The sequence below is a fragment of the Acanthopagrus latus genome, chromosome 7 (genome assembly GCF_904848185.1).
Source record: "Acanthopagrus latus isolate v.2019 chromosome 7, fAcaLat1.1, whole genome shotgun sequence".
NCBI classification, from domain to species: Eukaryota; Metazoa; Chordata; class Actinopteri; order Spariformes; family Sparidae; genus Acanthopagrus; species Acanthopagrus latus.
Window position 1 is genome coordinate 16,686,913 of NC_051045.1, and position 19,699 is coordinate 16,706,611.

At 43.4% G+C, this 19,699-nt stretch overlaps 1 protein-coding gene across 6 annotated transcripts in view; it reads left to right on the forward strand.

The window, feature by feature from the left end:
- The window catches only part of slc6a17 (solute carrier family 6 member 17), a 38,852-nt gene extending 20,636 nt beyond the window's left edge, over positions 1-18,216 (forward strand). For 5 of the 6 annotated variants that reach the window (XM_037104492.1, XM_037104491.1, XM_037104493.1 and 2 more), the window contains 11 exons: positions 1,642-2,063; positions 6,392-6,549; positions 9,096-9,222; positions 10,841-11,022; positions 11,754-11,864; positions 13,264-13,505; positions 13,632-13,824; positions 15,415-15,607; positions 15,705-15,864; positions 16,529-16,691; positions 16,816-17,178. In XM_037104492.1, coding sequence (XP_036960387.1) covers positions 1,763-2,063; positions 6,392-6,549; positions 9,096-9,222; positions 10,841-11,022; positions 11,754-11,864; positions 13,264-13,505; positions 13,632-13,824; positions 15,415-15,607; positions 15,705-15,864; positions 16,529-16,691; positions 16,816-17,178 — 2,193 coding nt within the window. In that variant the 5' untranslated portion in view covers positions 1,642-1,762. Of the gene's footprint in view, positions 1-1,641; positions 2,064-6,391; positions 6,550-9,095; positions 9,223-10,840; positions 11,023-11,753; positions 11,865-13,263; positions 13,506-13,631; positions 13,825-15,414; positions 15,608-15,704; positions 15,865-16,528; positions 16,692-16,815 lie in introns of all 6 variants that reach the window. The other variant, XM_037104496.1, reaches the window with a different exon arrangement.
- Positions 18,217-19,699: the final 1,483 nt, after the last annotated feature.

The window sequence follows — 19,699 nt, forward strand, 5'->3', positions numbered from 1 at the left end:
TAAAGATAACATAAGATGAGATCTGTCAGGATCTGGTCACTAAAACAATAACTGTAACACTCTGTTTTACGCAGAAGAATGAGCCCTTTTACAACATCTGAAACAATAACTCCTTGCCAGTTTCCCTTCGGGGAGGCACCACACACAGGATTGTAGGATTATCAGCGGGCCAGACTCTGAAAAGCTGACACATGCCAGAGAACTTTAAGAATTTAACTTTCCCCGGCAACAAAAGGAGCCATGTGGACTACGGGATTCTTTCATCACAGCCACTGAAATCTCAAAACAAGCTGTGGACAAAATTTTGAAGTAGCATGATGAGAAACAAATACAGACACTAATAACTGATGAAATCTGTGCTTGGAGGCTTTAGTTTTATTGTTCTGCATTCTCCTGAGAGCAGCAGAAACACACAGACACGCCGCTGATCACACTGTTCACATGACTCAATTTTAGTATAATGGGCTCTGCTGTTAAATGGATTGTAATTGAATTTTTGGATCTCATTCAGCGTAATGAAGTGGATTAGTGAAATATGTCACTTAAGGCTCTAAAGTGCTGCAGTTTTACTACCATTTTAAAGTACTCTGTGCACTAGATAGAGAACAGGAGAGCGAGGCCCCGTGATTCTGCTTCTAAATGGTTAAAGTAATTTGTCACATGTCTGGCCCTTAAACTGTCCTACTGTGATGTTGTGAAGGGCCGCAGTGATTCATTTCATTATCACTTAATCTCATTATTTTCTCAAAAAATTGATTAATGTCCAACCAGTAGCTCAAACTCAGAAACCATCATAGTAGTGTTAGAAAATCAGCAAATACTCACATTTGAGAAGCTGGAACTGGAGAATATTTTGTAGTCTTACTAAATAATCGTGTCTTCAGAGACATAGAGTCAGTTCAAGTTCCATCACAAGCATTTAGCATGATGATGATGAATTTAACTTGATCTGCCTTCTTCTGTACAGCTGGAAAAGCAACTGATCTTTTACTGTTGGTCTTCTGCCATTTGCTTAAAGGAGTCTTCCACCAACTGAACACATGTAGGTGTGTTTACAGGTTTTGAGGAGTACTCCTGCGTACGTGAAAATAGGTAGTATAAAACCTTTCCTGGCTTCAGAGGAAGCTGCATGTAATCTGATAAATTGCCTCTAGTGATGTCACTTGGTGGCAAAGTTGCATTCTGGGTAATGTAGGCACCCGATTTTCAAAATGGAAGAAGATTATATGGCGATTTTGCTGGTTCTGTATTGATTTTGATCATTGTTTTTTAACTTCTCTTTATGACTCCAACAGTTCAAAACCCTACATTACCCACAACGCAACTGAATGCATTGAATGCATTTTCTCAGATTAGAGGCAGCTTCATCTGCAGACACAAGACACTTCAAACTACTTTGAGTTTTTTCACTTATACAGTAGTTCTCGCCAAGCCCCGTAAACACACTTAAATGTGTACAATTGGTGGATTTACCATTTAATTTAAAGTTGTTAATGGCATAAGCTCACCAAATTCATATGATGGGAAAGGAAAACTTCACGTTAAAAGGTGTGTTAATATAACATTTGTGGTTTAGGCAGAAAAAAGTGCGTTGGTCATTCCTAAACTTCTACATTTCCTGTCCGTCTCTTCTCTTCACAGATTTAAGAAACAAGCACAACTTTCCTTCCTACTTCCTCCTTGTCTCGCTCCAGTCAGTCTCCTCAGGCTCTCCTCTTTGACTTCACCACACTCGACCTGAAGGAGCTCCTTCATTGCAGCCATGCCAAAGAACACCAAGGTGACCCAGCGGGAGCACAGCAATGAGCCGGTCACTGAGTCGGTGGCTGACCTGCTGTCCCTGGAGCACCCCATGGACTATAAGAGCAGCCAGATGAGTATGGGTCTGAGTCCTGGCTCGACTGCTCCGGTAAAGGCCCTGCTACCCTCCCCTGACCCAGACGCTGAGGACGGCCGACCGGCCTGGAACAACAAGCTGGAGTACATCTTGGCCCAGGTGGGCTTTTCTGTGGGCCTGGGTAACGTCTGGAGGTTCCCTTACCTGTGTCAGAAGAACGGTGGAGGTAGGTGGATGGATGTTAATAGTTCACTGTCCGTTGTATCCAAAGGTCTGTGTTGCTAAGCATAGAAACACTTCCCAGGTTTGGAAGTCGGCTCCTAATTGGGCCACCCATCGTGAACATTTGTCCCCTCAGGGTGCTGAGTAATTGTGAACAGCGAGAAATGTTGTGCTGAGTCAACGTTGTTAATGCAACATTTTTTTTATTAGTTGTGTAAAATCCTCACTGAAATAGGCTGCCAGATGGGAGCAGTTAACTTAATAGCAAGTTCAGATTTTGGGATTTGCACGTCTGTCTTCTCCAGGGTAGCGTTACTGTGTCTGGCGGCTATTTTCTAAAACCTGAACTGATTGAGAGTGGGTCTCTGTGATTGGCCCTAATTCATAAAATCTTCATTTGCATCCCATTACAGAAATAAATACTTACGTGATTCCAACTAATTTAGCTCATATTTCCTCCTTCCTTGCTAAAGTCAGCAAGTACTGTTGTGTATTTTCCCTCTGTTGTTGTTCTTGACTCACACACACAGCACTAACCCAATTACTCGGCCCGGCATGCCGCCCCGGGGACAGACCAGTGTGGTGACACTTCCAACCACCTAAAATGTTGCACTTGTCAGAATTGCCTCAACATCTTAGCGCTGCACATTAGTCTGAGTCATTAACCATCTGCTTTGTAGACAGTCTGAGAAGTTAGCGACGTGAAAAGAAGATGTGTATGTACTACAAAATGATCATAAAACAATCCAGGATGTTATAACGAAATTAAATACCAAAGTTAATAATTGTTGGCTGTTGCTACACCATTATTTGACTGATAACAAGCTGTGTACACATAGCATCTGTTCTCTGCCTCCATCGTCCTTCATTTTAAATGAATAGTTTGACATTTTGGGAAATTCTCTTATCCGCTTTTTGGGTGAGAGTTAAATGAGACGATTGACACCACTCAGAGCGATGTTTACAGGTTGTTTACGTTGGATCCTAAATGTGTGTGTGTAGAGGCACAAGGAAGAATGATTAATTACATTTAACACATCAAGTCGATAATTTCACAAGTAATTTTGCATACATTTCAGTACATGCCAATTTCCAGTACATATGGCTGCTGCTGCTGCTGCTGCACCTTCATCCCTCCTCCCATACTTCCGTGCTACTCAGCCTGACTGCTGTCGGAGCTGCAGCCACCTCCTCCTTGATAAAATTGCGTTCTGTCACCCAATTAGCCAACTGATAGTGCAAGTCAGAGGGGCAGTCTCTTCAGCATTTCTCAGACTTTGCCAAGCTGTGCCCGTCAGCAGACTGGACGAGATAACTTCTCCTCAACAGGATGAGGGAACATTGAGGGATGTAGTTATTTGGTGAGTTTTAGTCTATATTTGCTCTCCTCGCAGGTTTCTCAGCTTATCTCTCCGCTTTACTGGTATTGTGCAGAGATGAGAGGGTGGTGATGACTAAGATGGAGGAAGTGGAAGAGTAAACACTGATTTCCTGGGCTTTCAGACATTGTCGGCTCTACCTTGTGTGGGAGGTGTGTGTGTAAATAGGTTATTTGAAATGCATGATATAACGACGCTGGATCATTTTAATCAGTGCGTGTATGTGTGTGTACATTGTGTGTGTGTCCTCCGCTGAATTTATCTCAGTGGGTGGTGCTGCATTGTCTTGTCTGGGCTGGTCTCACAGAAGAGGACAAACTGCCTCCAGTCCATATAGAAAACCGATTACAGTCAGAAGACAAGACAATGCTGTGCACTTCTACACAGAAAATATGGAAACAAAGCACAAATAAGTTGGAAGGCTTACTTACCTCACCTATCTAGCCGAGCCTGCCTCAGTGAAGCAGCAGAAGCCAAAGACAAATTACAATAAATGATCCTGTCTAACAAATAAATAATTCAAGTAATTAAATCGGGTTATCTTGTTTGTGTCCTGGTGGAGCCTGGATACTGATGAAAACATTTGTCTTCACCATAGGTCTCAGTGGTTTAGACCAGACAAAACGATCATGTTAACCTTACTTCAGGGAAAATGAACTGGCTGCTTCTAGCATCTTCTTTGTGAAGCTGTGAAGTCAAAGTGGATCATCAATATCTGCAGCAAATGAATGGAAATCTGACTGTTAAGATTGGGCCACATTAAATATGTTCAGACTGGTTAAACACAAGTCCTTAGACATGAACGGATCGTTAATACCAAATATCACTACTAGCTATCGCACAAGACTGCTCCCATGAAGAACATAATGAGAGCCGATGAATTAGGGTGTGGGAGCACCACAGTCCATCAGGGCAACTGCAACACGTGGTTCTTTCATTTCTCAAAACGACATTTCAAATTGTCTTTTAAAGTTTAACATCAAAATGATAACAAATGAAATGAGACTACAGCTGAGCGCATCAGGGGAACAGATGGCAGCACCGACATTTCACAAAAACCTGGTCAAGAAATGAACGCGCTCCTTTTCACCGGAAAGCTAGTGGGCTTTTCATTTGAAACAGATGCAGGAAGTGTCGTGATTGTATTAGTATGCAGTCACTTCGACAGGGTAAACAGGAGCAGCAGAGCGAAACAAGGCTTCGTACTGCAGGCTGCAAAAACAACCGGTGGGAGTCGGTCCGACCGGCATAGTGGCACTGTGTGCACCACTCTCACTGTTAGTACATCATAACAAGACATGAGCACTGCACCCCCTGGAGAGCTGAGCTTATTTAGCTATCACGGCTAACTAGTCACATGCTGCCAGTCATCTCCACCTAACGTAACGTAAGGTGACAAATGCCGATTCAGTCGATTGACACAATATCAAACCGGTTGAAGCTTGTACTGAAGAACAATGTTAGTGACTTTAATTAACTTTTTGATGTTCTTAAGAATATATTTTTTAAATATTATTATTTAACAATGCTTGAATTATAGTATCTTTTAAAGGTGCACTGGGTAGTTTTTGGGAAGAGCTTTTAATGAGAAGAGAAAAATCAATGAAAAATCAATAAATTATATATATATTTTTAATTACTGAATAAACCATATAAAGAAACTAACCTTTAAGGACAACACAATTTCATACCGTTTACCTTGTTCATATGTGGCGGACCCTGCCACCTCTCTAGATTCAAATAGTGTTCTGGGGACCTTGTTTTCCTCCGAGAACAGCTTGTTTAATCAGTCATGGAAACAAAAATGCCTTCTCTGAAAGCCCCTTTAATTAATGTGTTTTTTAAAATCATCAAATCCAGGACAAACTATGACACTCGTCTCTGTGATCTTCTGTCAAATATAAAGCACACAATCTTGGGATACAGTCCCGTACATATCTCCTCTCACATTATGACATCTCAGCTAAAATGATAAAGATTTGCTCTGTACACAGGACTGAACGAAACAATATGACAACGCAGACACTCATCAGTCCGTAGACCTCATCGTGCCACTCACGATTATCTGCGTTCTTCTGCAGTCTTCCTGAAATGTCTAATTTATTCTGGATTTATACGCCCTGATTGTGCAATAATCTGCTTTCATCAAGAATATGTTGTGTCTATAAGCAATCAAGAAAACCAAAAAGAACTGCCAAGTTGTTCAAATGGACAGGAGTCATCTCAACCGGTGTGGCTGAAGCGCAGTATCTGTGAGGAAAATCAATAAAATAGGCAGTTACGCACTAGCACGTTCTGTTTCCCTCTGTTCTGTGTGCTCAGAATAGACATCAAAGATCGGTGAAAGCAGGCAGCCACACAGAAGTCACTTCTAACAGTCCAGATAATAATACCACAGTGTAACATGACTCTGTGTCCCTGCCTTTGTTTCCTTTGTCTGCTGCCAGCTCTAATAGCCACTCACCACATGATGAGTATTTTTTTTTTATCAAGTCAGACGTCACAGTCATTTGTTTTTAGTCTTGAAGCAGGATGCTCTCTTTCAGCCGTCCGTCACTATGAGCCCGTCCTATCTGGCTGTCGATGGCTTTGTCACCATGGTGCCTCTTCGTGTGTTGACGTAAGCAGGAGTGGACGTGACCTGTTATCTCTGAGTGCCCGCTGTTCCGTCTCTGTTGTCCCTTCTTTTATGCCAACGTGGTGAATGGAGGCTGACAATGACGAGGGGAAGAGGAAGAAAGAGGAAGTTTGCAAGGGAAAAGAGGATGAGAAGTGAAATTACAGTAATAGATGATAAAAATAGATGCCTTAACAATGAATTGAATAATGCCCCTTCTGTGGTTTTACAATAAGCCTTTGTCCTTTGCTATACATTTCAAACACAGAGCAAAGAAACTCAGACAGATACAAATTTGGATAATTTTGTGTTGCCCTGTTCCCTTTTCGTTCTCAGGCGCGTACCTGGTGCCCTACTTTATTCTCCTCCTCCTCATTGGCATCCCCTTGTTCTTCCTGGAGCTGGCGGTGGGTCAGAGGATCAGGCGTGGCAGCATCGGGGTGTGGAACTACGTCTACCCACAGCTGGGAGGAATCGGGGTCTCCAGTCTGATGGTAAGTGCACACTTGACCTCATGAACAATTAGAACATCACACTGATCTTACAGTGTTGTGTAATCCAGCTGTGAAGTGGGAGGGGCATCTAATTCTGGAGCTGATCTGTATTTAATTTTAGTTTCTTATTTCGACAATATAATACATGACTCCAAAAAAATAGAAGGCAAGGGCTATCCCTTATGTAACAATCACACAGGTCTATGACAGGACCAGTTTCAATTAGTTCAGCTGCTCTAAATGCTGAAATGCCGATAAGCCTTATCCAGTGATGTCATGAAGAAGAAAATAGTGAGAGAATTGAACTGGATCTGTAGCCGGTTCAAAGGGCTTTGGTTCTGCAGTTTTTAACAATATGTGGAACGACAGCAGCTGAATTCAACCAAAGTTGACCCCAAAATTCAAACTGAATTGATTTAAGGTGCATATTATAAGACAGCATAATCTTTACACCGCCATTAGCCGTCCTCGCAACAGAATTTAAAGCTCCTGGGAGCAGTCTCTGGGGATTCAAAGATTAGCTTCCCTCCTGACATTTTTATGTTCACAAGCTTGTACCTTCAAAGTCACTTCCCCCCCCAAGAACTACATATGATCTCACGCAACTGTGAGACACTGTCTCCGAGGGAAATGGAAATTAAGTCTTACCTCAAGAACCAGTGGCTCCTAAAATAGCTCCACTCTATCACACCGGGTTATCACGTATGTCCTGATTGGTGGTTGTCACTCTTTGTCTACAGCCATGCTAGCAAATCTGTGAGGCTACAAATCAGCTCAGTGATGCTTCAAGTTGAAATATTAGCATGTTAACGGTCCTCGCAATGGAAACACTAATAGGCTAGTGTTTATAATGCTTGCCATCTTAGATATTGTACCAGCATGCTAATATTTGCTAGATGTTGCTAGATGAAACGCTAAAAGCCGGGGAGCATGAATGTCTGTGACAAAGTTCATGGCTATCCATCCTAAAGTTGTTTGGATGTTTTACTCAGAAACGGAAATATTGACCCGGCGGTGGTGCTAGAGGAAAGAAGAAAAGGTATTACTATAGTAATTTGGATTCTTCCTCTGGGGAACATGAATGTTTGGCTTTTCTGTACATTCAGTCACAACCAAAGTAGTGGTCAGACCAAACCAACACTACCATCCATACAAAGTCCTAAATATAATAATTTTTTTATGCACAGGTCAGTAATAAGATCTTAATCATAATCATAATTCATAATTAAGACAAGGCCACACACGCAAAATGTACCTTTGAAATATCACTTAAACCTGTGTTGGCTGTTGGTGGTTGTATATTGCTGAGGTTTGATTCATAAGGTTTAATTCACAGTTTAATTCAGTGGCTTTCACAGTGGAAACTGTCCAGATATTGATATTTTTTCAAGCTTGAAAAGCTCTTATTGGAATCTATTCAAGGTGAGATAAATTCAAGATGACCACAACCTCTTTCTTTACTCACCCTTTTGAGTGCTGCGGGAAGGCTGATTTATTGACAACCTGATAATATTTGATGCTTTATCATTAATGGAAAAAACCTATGACATATTTTTCCACTTTACAATGAGCCATTGAGGCTGTAAAGCAATAAACAAAGCTACAATGACAAAAGATACACACCAACCGATGGGGACTTTTGTGACCTCTCAAACAAACTAACAACCAAAAAGTTCTTTTGATTAATTTTTAAAGGCTTATCACTGAACTGTTGAGCATTAATGAATAATTAATTTACCATTATCAAACATATTACTGACAGTTTATGACACACAGTGATAGATTAACATAATTATTGCATTAAATATTAGAGCAGGCTTTGAAGAAATGCAGCGTGTGTTCGGGACCAGGAAGCTGAAACAACAATTCCTGCTGTTGTAGTGTCTAAGATGGTCATTTTTACACTTTCACTTGTCTACTCAGAGAACGTGTCATGTGCGGAGACAACAAACGTGTCATACAGCTCGTTCTTCTTGACTCCCTCTGCCAGCTGACATTACTTCCTCGTGATGCTTCGGAGCAGGCGGCATGCAAAGACCAGCGCTGATCACTGTCATAATCTGTCCCCATTATCAGGAGGAGTAGTGACCCATCATGTCCCCATCCCATCAGCGTTATCAGCCTAAAACAAATTCAGTCAGAGGCTGAGTCAGTCCGTCAGTGATCCACTGCATCAGTCTTTCCCTCTGATGGTGATTTCATCAATCTGGTGCAAACGAGGGGGGGAGAGGCCTGGCCTGGGGCAGTGAGGCGTGTGGCAGCCCGGATGTGGCAGCGGGAGATTCAGTGGCTATAAATACCTTCTCATAGAGGACCCAGCCCTGGCTGCTGAGAGCAAACAGCTCAATAATTCATACAAACTCTGACTTAAGCTGTATGCTCAGAGCGCTGCCCAGACTCAAGAAGAGGTGTTCCCCCCCAGCAAACTGCACAATGTTTGTATGCTTTTTGCCTCCTGTGCTACATGTGTTTGTGTATTTGTGAGGTGATCCAGTGATTGTTTTGAGAAATGATAACTATCCTCGTTTGCTCTCATTTCCCCTCAGGTTTGCGGTTTTGTTGGCCTCTACTATAACGTGATTATCGGCTGGAGCATCTTCTACTTCTTCCAGTCTTTCCAGTATCCACTGCCTTGGGCTGAATGCCCCATCCAGAGAAATGGAACACAAGCCAGTGAGTGCACAACACAGCTGAATCTGTAATAGAGATCTACAGGAACAGACAAGTACTCGTACAAAAGAGCGTTTTCTATTGAACAGCCCTCACCAGCACATGGAGGAAAAATGAATGCTGCAGAGTCCTGCAAGACAATTCCATATTCAGCAAAGTATCTCAGCATATGCAGACTCTGCCCAGTGCTACGCAGGGAGGTGCTTAAAGCTACAGAACGCGTCTTTGGATTGAATCAGCTTGCCTCACTGTGGCTCTGCAGTCGAGCAGCAGTGTCTCTGCAGGCCAACAGAAAAGTGCTCATGCTCTCTCTAAAGCAGCAACGGCCCTGCACTTCGTCCTATTGGGCAGCTCTGTTGGCACGGCCCGTCAGATGGCATGACCCGGCCGACAGCGTCAGCTGGTAGCCTGTGGTGGAGGCACATGCAGGTTCTGGCAGAGTAAAGGGCATCAGCTTTCATTAACATTCGAGGGCAGGATGTCGACTCTGCTTATGATTATGATTATGACGGCAGCGGGGATGCTGCGAAGCGTCCAGCAGGATTTAGTTCAGCTATGTGCAGTGGTGGGATTATGCAATTATAAAGTACTTTTACTTTACTTGAGCATTTTTTTTTGCGCTACCTTGTACTGCTGTATTTGATATTCCATTACATGTATCTGGTAGCAAACTGCTACTTGTTATTTTGCAGATTGAAGGTGTACAGTCGTTATCTTGTAGCACTGTTAAGCGATAATTTATTTGGTCGAGTGGATGAAGACACATGCACAGGCATTTGGGTGGCACGATGCACGTTAATGCTAATGGTTTAACAGTATTTCACTGAATTAAATGTGGCGGAAACACTCCAAGACACATAGCAATGCACCAGAGGACTGCTCATGGGGGAATGTTGGGTCTCGGTTAATTAATTAAAAGAGTAGTCTAGACCTGCTTCAATTAAAACGTGCCATGAGACAACTTTTGTTGTGAATTGGCTTTATATATATGAAATTGACTTGACCTGATCAGCAAATGCAGGGAAGACGAGGACTGTGTGCTAGCAGTTAGCTGGCTGTAAAAAAACAAATGGTCTTTGCAACGGTATGAGAAGTGCACTCAACACTGGATGTAAACAGAGACTTTGTTTACAAGAAAAGTCCACAGAGCGCCTTTGTGATTTTACATCCAAAACATACACTCAAAATTCTCCAAATTAGGGAGCCATTTTTGTCAAATGAGGAGGTTTCAACTCCTCTCCAATACAAATCCACTTATTTTATGGAGTTTTCTTTGAAATGAATGAATAAATGGATAAGATTAATTTTTAGGTGGGAGATTTTGTATGTGAAAATTATGAATCACTGCTTTGTTGTACTCATCATCGTTCCATCTAATTACCTTTACCATGCATGAGTATTATTACAACAGTGACTCTATTCATACTGGATTTTTAAAGAAAACTCTTTGTAGAATGTTTAGCTTACTTTTAAAAGTACACCTAGTTGCTTATACCTTTGTAAATTTAGTCAAATACTGAAAGCAAGGATCCTATACTTCACTGATTTTTTTTTATATGTGCTGACTTGACTGTTGGAGAACTTGATTCCATTTCCTGCTCTTTCCTTGTTGCCGTTGTAGTCGTGGTGCCAGAGTGTGAAAAGAGCTCGGCCACCACTTACTTCTGGTACCGCCAGACTCTCAACATCACCAGCTCCATCGACGACACGGGGGGCCTGAACTGGAAGATGGTGCTGTCCCTGCTGGTGGCTTGGATCCTGGTCTGCCTGGCTGTCATCAAGGGCATCCAGTCCTCTGGGAAGGTACGGGGTCTCCGTGGCTACACAGCAGGGGCCGAACCTGCAAACTATAGAGATTAACACACCATAGACGCTGTGTAAAGATGCACACAATAAATCATTTCAACAAGAGCTTTAAAATTGTTTCTTTTTAATCAATGATTCATCCATATCACAGAGTGTTTTTTCACTCTGCTGATGCTTTCAGTCAAAGGTAAGCCCGTCATCAGCATTAGTCTATATTTGGATCTCATCTATATTATGGAAGAGGGATACATGCAACATTAATAAGCTTAAACTGAACCAAGCAAAGAGCGGGTTACAATGCAGATGGAAAATGCTCCGTTTGGCAACAACTGCAACAACATCCTGTAATCTGGATCCAGAGAGTGAGTCATATACCACAGAGAAACATCCAGCCCACATGTTCAATAGGAAAATATACAGATCGCCAAGGTTTGACATGGGTTTTAGACTGAGTGATCCAATTATCACAGTCAGTGCTGAATTGATTCCCTGAAACGCTGTAGGAAGGATCTTTGACTCATCTCTCCAAACCTCAAAGAGTTCCTCTCCACATTTGGTAAGATTTCACAGTTTTCTGTGCCAAGCAAACACAAAGCAGTTTGGGGATTTATTCACGTGTCTGTGTGTGTGCATGGTTGCCGTTTGGTCCCTCCCATGCGCGTGAGGCCTCCGAAAAAGCGTGTCCATGGCAACACCGTGTGATATCCTTGACTCTCTCTCTGTCCTAGGTGATGTACTTCAGCTCTCTCTTCCCGTACGTGGTGCTTTTCTGCTTCCTGGTGCGAGTCTTGCTGATGAAGGGAGCAGTGGACGGCATCGCTCACATGTTCACCCCAAAGGTGAGAGAAAAACAGAGGTGATTTCAGCTAAAAAGAAAGAAGCAGCTGTGAAAGAGGATGCAGCTATTATAATAAAAATAATAGAACACGTTGTCGTTTGCCGCTGAGGGAGAAATGTTATCTTTACACTCTTGACTGTATTGGTCCTGATCCTTCATTCACAGCCTGACAGCCGAAAAAATATGTTACATAAGTGACACTTTGTCTCTGCGAGCTGTTCAGCCATGAGTTTGTTGATGGTTAGCTGCTTCACCATCAAGGCCATTCAGCTCCACCTATATGAAAATTTCATTAATATCCACAGTGTCTCAAGTGTTGGGTTGATGTTTCCCTCTAGTGGTGAAGGTTTATAAATACATACATTACAGTGAATCGGTGTATGATCATACATAATGAAATACTTTGCAGTCTGCCAACACCGAATGTGAAAGCACAAGTAGTAAAAAATGGTAAGAGTCACTCAGGTCATCATCAGAGCTGTGATGGTGCAGTTTATACTGCAACAAACCCAAACATTGATTTCTCTGTTACTGCATTATGAAATGTTACAACTTGAAGCGTTAAGTCTGAGACCAAACATAATATTTTGAAGTTACAATGCCTCTTAAATATTTCCCTGTATTTTTTTCTGATTTCAGTCCCCACAGTTTCACATGTGGGGACGTTACTACAAACACTCGTTGAGTGGCCAACAATTGTTGGAACCCACAGAACTTTTTTCAGTTCTGTTTCTTATCCTAAACGATACCAAAGACCAATCTGCCAATTCCAATTTTCTTCATAACTATACTTAACAGCAAAAATGTGTATGTTTACAATAATAACATTTCCTCTAAAGCTGCGCCAAGCTGCAGGACCTTCTCTCACCTGGACAGGGCTTTTTTTGTATAAATGACATCCAGCAGGAGCCCTTACATTGAAAGGTACAAACAGACGGAGTCCCTGGCTCTAACAACAAGGATTCCATGTTTGTTTGTTTGCCTTCTTAACCCTTAACTACAATCTTTCACATATATAACAACGCAACTTGTCGCCACCCACAGTGACATCCATTTCTCTTCTCTGCGCCGTGTCTGTGTGGACCTGCAGTTTTAAAAACACACACATGATGGCAGCAGAGGAGAAGAGAACAGAGATAGAAAGCAGCGACCAAAAATGACAGCAAAATGCAGTTAGTTTCAAGGTCTCTAGCCGATCAATCTGTGCATCTCTGATGACAAACAGTACGGGGTTATATGTAAAAACTAACTAACGTGGTGTCACAGTTGGATATAGCGTATGAATATGGTCATGAAGCTATTTGTGGCAGGAACATCAATGTTCGAGAGGATAGCTGACAGAAAATATGACCTTTCCGATCATAAGTCTTTTACTGATATTTCGTCCCTTTCCTCTCCAGCTTGAAAAGATGTTGGAGCCGCAGGTGTGGAGAGAAGCAGCCACGCAGGTCTTCTTCGCCCTCGGCCTGGGCTTCGGAGGCGTCATCGCTTTCTCCAGCTACAACAAGCGTGACAACAACTGCCACTTTGACGCAACACTGGTCTCCATCATTAACTTCGTTACCTCCATCCTGGCCACTTTAGTTGTGTTTGCCGTCCTGGGGTTCAAGGCCAACGTCATGAACGAGAAGTGTGTTGTCGAGTGAGTGTGTCATACGCTACCTGACTGTTTCTCTCTCACTCTCTTTCTCTGACAGCCATTTTTACTATAACCTTCGCTCACTGACACATCCTTCTTCTCCACAAACCCTCAATTTTTCATGTGCAGCAATGCAGAGAAGATCCTGGGCTACTTAAACACCGGCGTGCTGAGCAAAGAGCTCATCCCTCCTCACATCAACTTTTCCCATCTGTCCACCGAGGACTACGCAGAGATGTACGGAGTCATTAAGACTGTGAAAGAGGACAGCTTCGACCAGCTGGGCCTGGACGCCTGCATGCTGGAGGACGAACTCAACAAGGTCAGAGTGGGAGGGAGTTCATAAACTGGAATGAGAATGGGAACGTTTACTGAATGAAGTGTGTAACAACTGTGTATGTTTAAATGATTATGCACGACAAGTTATCCAAAAATGTTAAATGAATAGAAGAAAAGGGAGGATAAAAACACCATGATGCTGAGTAGTGTTTACTGTAGAACTACAACCATCAGTTTATTATCAATCAACCAGTTTAGCAATAGATTTGAGTTATTTTCATGCCAAAACTTAAAAAGTTAAAGTTGCACAAATCTTCAAGATTCAAGAATTTGATGCCACAGACGACACACTCACAAAATAATACAAATTCTGCCCTTTTTTTCCGTTTTCATGGAGAGTAAAATTAGGATCTTTTTATGAATTCTAGAGAAACCTCAAAAAAAGAAGCTCTCATCTGCATGGAGCTGATTGCTGAGGAGTAACCGCCTATAAAAGGGGCTCTGAGAAGTAAATTGAACACACCACTCATGAGGCAGGGATCATGTCAGTGGTCAATTATTTTGACAGGGATGTTGCACAAAAACAAAACTGAGAACATAGCATACATCCAATGTTTCACAAAAGCACAGAAGCAGCCCGAGTGCGAGGAGAAGGGTTGAAGCCGCAGCACAATAAATCTGTGCAAGCAGCAATATATGTGAGTGCAGGCTGAGCAGGAGCAGAGCAGATCTAAGCGCAGGCAGAGGCTATTTAGAGTGCGAGTGCAGGCTTTTGAGGGAAAGCATTACAAAATCTGAACATGAATTCAGTGAGTCATGCTCTCATACTGAAAGACCAGGCAGACTCTCGAATAAAGAAAAGGAAAAAAAAAGCCCCACAGATTAGCAGAATCAACCACTTCATGCAGGTGAGAGCTGCTCACAGAGTTTTGACCATTCTCGTTTATTCAGACAAAAACACACGAACATTTTCTCCTCAGGTGAACGCATTAAGCCCCTCTACTTTTCTCTGTCATATATGACGGTAAATTAAATGCCTGGTGTTGAACTGTTGGCCTCCTACAGGCAAAACACACACATCATTTGAGTGGTAAACTTTACAGGTGATGTGGTCGAGCTGCACGCACACATCTCCACAATCTATACTTCCATTTTCTAAACACAGTGATACAATTTGTTGTTGTAATTTAAACTGTTCTCCAGCGGTCACTTTTTCTACGGGTCAGTCGGTCATCAGTGGATGTTTTCCAAACTAATATCCGTAGATTTAGTCAAGCTGTTGTAATTTATGGCCCATTTTTCTCATAACATTCCCAGTTTTGGTTTACTTAGTGTTTACTTATGTTTTGGTCACATCTTGAAATAAAGCCTCTAGTGTTGTTAATGTTTGTCGCTGCAAAGATTAATTATGATTTTGCCTAACTGTCGTCTGGGCACCTTGATTATCACTCCTCCATTTCTGTTCATTTGTGTTGGAATTTTAAGCATAATTCACAGTCCACGTCAACCCACTCACCTTCAGTGGCCGCACTGTAATTACTGAGTCTAGAAATAGAACTAAGTGGGTGATTTTTCCACACAGGATCACTCTTTTCCCTTGACCGCTGTAACCCTTCTTCTGTCCGTCCTCCAGGCAGTTCAGGGCACTGGTCTGGCGTTCATCGCCTTCACAGAGGCCATGACGCATTTTCCTGCCAGTCCCTTCTGGTCAGTCATGTTCTTTTTCATGCTCATCAACTTGGGTCTGGGAAGCATGATCGGCACCATGACCGGCATCACCACGCCCATACTGGATGCTTTCAAGATCCGCAAAGAGATCCTGTGCGGTGAGCTAACTCTCTTGATCCAATTAAAAAAGAAATCATATCTCTTGTATTCGAGTCTCGCAGTGCTCACTGGACGATTCTTCGTCTCCCTCCTCAGTGGTGTGCTGTGTCATAGCCTTCCTGTTAGGCCTGCTGTTTGTGCAGCGGTCGGGGAACTACTTTGTCACCATGTTTGACGACTACTCAGCCGGTTTGCCTCTCACTGTGGTGGTGATCCTGGAGAACATCTCTGTGGCCTGGATCTACGGCACTAAGAGGTAACTCAGTCCGGAGCCGTGCTTGGATGTAACTGATTTTCAGGCAGCGTGGTTGTAGTGGATCGGTTTTCAGACTAGCTGTACTTGCTCGGTTCACAAGACATCTGAATATTTTTAGTCACTCTAGCAGCATGGCACAACTTTGGTCCAGACTTAAATATCTCTGTACTGGATGGTTTGCCATGACATTCTGCTCGCTTTTATTAAAGAGTTTGTAGTATTTCTCTAGCGCCACCTTGAGGTTGACATTTGTGGTTTTAAGTGAAATATCTAAACAGACATGTATCTTCCTCTGACGATTAGTGGCTTAATGATCCGATGTCTTTTCATAATCATGTTGCAAATCTGATTTGTTTACACACTTTATGACCAAAATAGCTGCAATAGCAATGACATTCCCAGCAGCCTCGCCTGTACTTGGAGCCCATTAGAAATTGTTAGCTTCACTCAGCAATGCGGAACAGGTAACACGCTAGAGTAAGACATGAACAGACTTCACTTTTGTGCATTCTTCTTGTTCAACAGTGAAGACAGCATCTTCCATGATCCCTCGCAACTTCCATCTTTTGTTATGTTCGGTGGCAGAAATGATAAACTGTTCATTTTAATGTAATTCCTTTGTCTTCCTGTCTTTCTCTCTTACCCTGCCTTCGCTTCCACTCAGGTTCATGCAGGACCTAGAGGACATGCTTGGCTTCAGGCCGTACACCTTCTACTACTACATGTGGAGGTACGTGTCGCCGGCTGTCCTGGTGGTGCTCATCATCGCCACTGTCATCGAGATGGCTGTCAGTCCTGCAGGATACAACGCCTGGGTGGAGGCTGAGGTCAGTCTCTCTTTGTTTATGTGTGTTCACAGAGAGTGGCAGAGGAGATGAACCCTCCTCTTTCCCTTCTTTTTTTTTTTTTTGTTATCTTCATCCTGTTCTCTCTGCGCTCTTTCTCTCCCAGGGCGCAGAGCATTTCCACAGCTACCCTCCCTGGGCTTTAGCCATGGCCTACGCCCTCATTGTGGTGGCCATGCTTCCCTTACCCATCGTCTTCGTCCTCCGCCGCTTCAACCTGATGTCAGACGGCTCCAACAAGCTGTCCGTCTCCTACCGCAAAGGCATGATGAAGGACATCTCCAACCTTGAGGAGCAGGACGAGCAGCGCTTCATCCTCAGCAAGAACCCCAGCGAGGCACCGTCCCCAATGCCCGCCCACCGCGCTTACCTGGGACCCGGCGGCACCCAGGAGATGACCAACACCAACTACGGCACCAGCACCAAGACTGGCTACCAGAACATCGGCTCGCCCGAGTCTGAGCTATGATCCGGTGAACTTACAGATCCTCCCATCCAGTGAACCCCGGCCCTGCTTGGAGAGAGCGAGACAGAGGACGAAAGGGAGGAGAGGAGGACGTCAAGAGGGAGAGAAAATCCACTGCCGGTTGTTGCAGCGTTCATCACACCTTAACCCCCAGAGCTCAATCCCTCTATCACCCCCTTTTTCTGCTCCATCGCTCCTTCTTCCCCGCTGTAGAGTCTGTGCTGCTAACGTCCTGTCGTTCCCAGCTGTAATGGCGGGATCATGGGAGTGTGAGGCAAGCTTTTTCCATCTGTCAGGGGCAGAGAGAGAGGGACGGGGGCAGGCGGGAGGCTTACTGAGGGCTCAGATACAGGGCTTTGTTTTGTGATAAGTTCTGGCCGAGGGTTAAGGTGTGTGCAACGCCTGAATGCTTTTACGTCGTACTGAACCGTAATCCCATGTGAATACCCGTCTGGAGAAGGTTATTTTAGAGATGGTCGGATGTCCTTAGACAGAGGAGATCATTATAGGTCGTAGAAGATTATTATTCGTGGGGACCGGATGGAAGGAGACTCACCGCGTTGTCGCCTAGAAAAACAAAATGATTACATCCATAACAGTATGAGATTAATCTGATAGTGCAAACAGTGTTACAAGCACATTACATCTTTAAGTTCATCGTGCCTATCCTCCATCAGCAATAATAATAAAGTAAAACTGTGGCTCTCCTTCTATCCCTGTGTCCCCCACTGATGTAGAATACTGTACATACGTGTCGTGCAATAGTCTGAGATGTCACCGTAAATCGTGTATATACACACATCAAGTAGTGCGAGTCGAGAGGGAGGCTTTTCTCCCCTTCATTCCTTTCAACACGGAAGCACAGACGCCCGCTAGCATTAGAGCATCTCTGAGCCTTACACAGAGCAGCACTTTTTTATTTTAAACAACCTTCCTCTTCGACAAACAAGGCTCTGGAGTCGTCGCTGCACACGTCACCTCTGTGCAGCTCCAGTCGCGGCTGGCCCAGACAAAGCTTTTTTTTTTTCCATTTTTAATCAATCATTTCAATCAAGCATTTTAATCAATGCCTTAGAAGGGCAGAGGTGGCAGTGCACGAGCAGAGATAAGCTGAGCGGCCTGTGTTTCCCCAAGAAGGAAATGTGCTTGCGCGTGCAGATGTGCAAGCGAGCGTGCGCGACACTGTGTTGTCTGCCGCTGAATGAGAGCTCCCCGTGACCCTGCCTCTTTAAAAATAGCAGCGTTACCCAGGGGAAGCCGTGGCAACGTGCCATAGATACGGATCCTCTTCTGATGTGGAGGAGGAAGAGCAGAGCGGACACCTCGCTTTGTCTGCTCCACCTGCACCGGCTGTTTGTGCAGCAGCACACAGTGCAGCGAGTAAGAGGTTCACTGCCATGTGGATTTGTCATGCTTCATCCCGCAGAGGGTGATGTTTGGGTTTTACTGTGCATTCCTCAAATTGTGACCACTACAGACATCATCTCATAAGCACTACAATCTACACTTTGATGTCTTTTTGTGAGGTGTGAAAATTGAAGCCTTCTTTTTATTTCTTGTGTACAATCTTGTATGGCAATGTGTGTTTAGGGGTAAAATGTGGAAAATATACTGTGATGTAAATGTCTGGAATACGTGGTAATACACAGATTTCACCACCGGGTGTCTCTGCTGGCCAGCAGAGGAGCCAATAGCACCTCTCTCCTGTCTGGTGGCCCTTCCCTGAGACAACACCAATACTTGAGACTAAACAGATGTAGTGTGAAGCACAGTCAGTCACATTGTTTGGTGCCTGAACAGCGTCTCTGTCGTCTGTTTGCCTTATGCTTTCGTCGGTTCATTTTCTTGATTATGTAGTGTGTAGAGTTTGGACCTCGTCTCATTCACTTGAGCACTTTAATTAGGTAGAGACCCTGGAGTTGATTGTTAAGCGTCGTCACATTAATCACAAGAATGCTGTCACACAACATGTATTGGTTAGCAATAGTTATATATATGGAGAGAGAGGGATGGAGAGGGCTGACGTCCAGGTAAAGCATCCGGTTTGTGTGTTGTTTCATTAGACCTTTATGTCTTTGCACACTAAAACCATTTTACAGGTTATAATCTGGCGCCCTATGATGTTAAAAGCGTGTTTATCTCATGCCAATATTGACTGATGCTTCCATACCATTAGCTGTCTCTACTAGATCCTCCCTATTTTACATAATGCAAGCGCTGACCCATACCTACTCTGCTGTGGTCATGCGGCCTCTTGCATCCGCTCAGGTTTCAGGCTACAGTACCTCGTACTTAGTAGTGCCTACAGTAGCTGTGATGTATTGTGTGGTATATACTTGTGTGTATACAGATGGGATGAGTTCTGTTCTACCATAAAACCCTTTTATTTATTCTGTTCTCCCCCATCTTCCATAGATCTGTATGTCCATTAACATTCTGTCTTACTTTGTAATGACGATGATAATAATAATAATAATAATAATAATAATAATAATAAGAGGATTTAAAGACACAGTATAAAGTT